The 1,352-nt window shown below is 50.9% G+C and overlaps 1 protein-coding gene across 1 annotated transcript in view; it reads left to right on the forward strand.

The window, feature by feature from the left end:
- Positions 1-1,130, forward strand: part of Chmp4b (charged multivesicular body protein 4B) — a 38,755-nt gene extending 37,625 nt beyond the window's left edge. Inside the window, exon 5 of the mRNA XM_013011079.1 lies at positions 256-1,130. Within this exon, the coding sequence (XP_012866533.1) occupies positions 256-320 (65 nt within the window). The 3' untranslated portion in view covers positions 321-1,130. The remainder of the gene's footprint in view (positions 1-255) is intronic.
- The last annotated feature ends 222 nt before the right edge of the window (positions 1,131-1,352 follow it).

Genomic DNA, 1,352 nt, shown 5'->3' on the forward strand with positions numbered 1-1,352 from the left:
GGGTGTGGGTGTGGGTGGGTGTGGGTGTGGGTGTGTGGGTGTGTCTAGGCCCCAGAGGAGGAGCTGCGGGGGGTGTGTGTCTGTGTGTGGTGTGTGTGTGTGTGTGTGCCTTTTAGGCCCCAGAGGAGCCAGCGTACTGATAGCCTGAGGCTGGCTGTGGAGAGGACTCTGTCCACACCTTGAGCATCGTCCTGGCACAAACCCCCCTAACCCCCCAGCCCACGCGCCTCAGTTGCCTTTTCTGTCTTCACACAGCCAAGAAGAAGGAAGAGGAAGACGACGACATGAAGGAATTAGAGAACTGGGCCGGATCCATGTAACCGGGTCAGCACAGACTGGGCCCAGACAGACTCTGGTGGCCTGCGTGGTGGGCAGGCGTGTGCGTGTGCGTGTGCGTGCTCAGGGCAGGCAGGACGCTGCAAGGGGCAAGCAGCCTCCATCACTCCACTCTCACTCCAAAGCAGTAGGCAGCATCACCGCTCACTCGCATAGCATGGTCTGCGCCCAGCGGGGCGGGTGGGGGGCGGGGCGGGAGGGCGGGTGGGAGGTGCCTGCTGTTTATAATGTTGAATTTCTGTAAAATAAACCGTATTTGCAAATCCAACATTGAGCTTCTGGACTATGCTAACTCCACTGCTGACTCCTCAATGGAAAGGGTTGACCGTTGGCAGTAGAGCTGGTCTGAAGATGTAACCTCTGTCCTTTAAGTCAGCTGACTTGTCGCACATCTCTTTGTAAGACTTGTATGGTACTGGCAGAAAAGTCGTTTTTTAAAAGCCATAGGCTTTTCCTTGTCCTTAGCTGTAACAATGCGTCTTGGTTTCCTCCAGAGCTGTGTTTCTGTCATCTGTGTACTGGCCCTCTGTGTCTTCCACTCTGGCCCTCTTCAACCACCCCCCACCTTGTCTTTTGGTGTTTGTGACACTGATTTGAAATGGATGTGTTCTCTAGAGAGCAAGTGAGATTGTTAGAATGAAATTCCAGCTATACAGTTTTCTAACATAGCTCTAAGGTCCTTGTTGCTGTTTGTGATAACTGATAGATAACTCATTGGAAACATGTGCATACATTTATATTCAGATGAAATTATGGTTTGCACTGTCTATTAAATATCTCGATTAATTTTCATACTTTGCCGTTGTGTTTAATCAATCTGTCATTTGACTTGGAGGCTGGCGCTGTCCTGGCCAGCAGGGTCTGGTGGTGTCTGGGGATACATGGAAGACTTATATCACATACATCGACAGTCTCAACGAAGAACAGAGCCTGCCTTACTGGAAACCTCTGTACTGTAGATCTTGCTTGGGGATACTGCCTTCTAGGTCCAGTTCAGGTGAGTTGATTGTTGTGCT

Source organism: Dipodomys ordii, unplaced genomic scaffold (genome assembly GCF_000151885.1).
Source record: "Dipodomys ordii isolate 6190 unplaced genomic scaffold, Dord_2.0 Scaffold13, whole genome shotgun sequence".
Taxonomy (NCBI): domain Eukaryota; kingdom Metazoa; phylum Chordata; class Mammalia; order Rodentia; family Heteromyidae; genus Dipodomys; species Dipodomys ordii.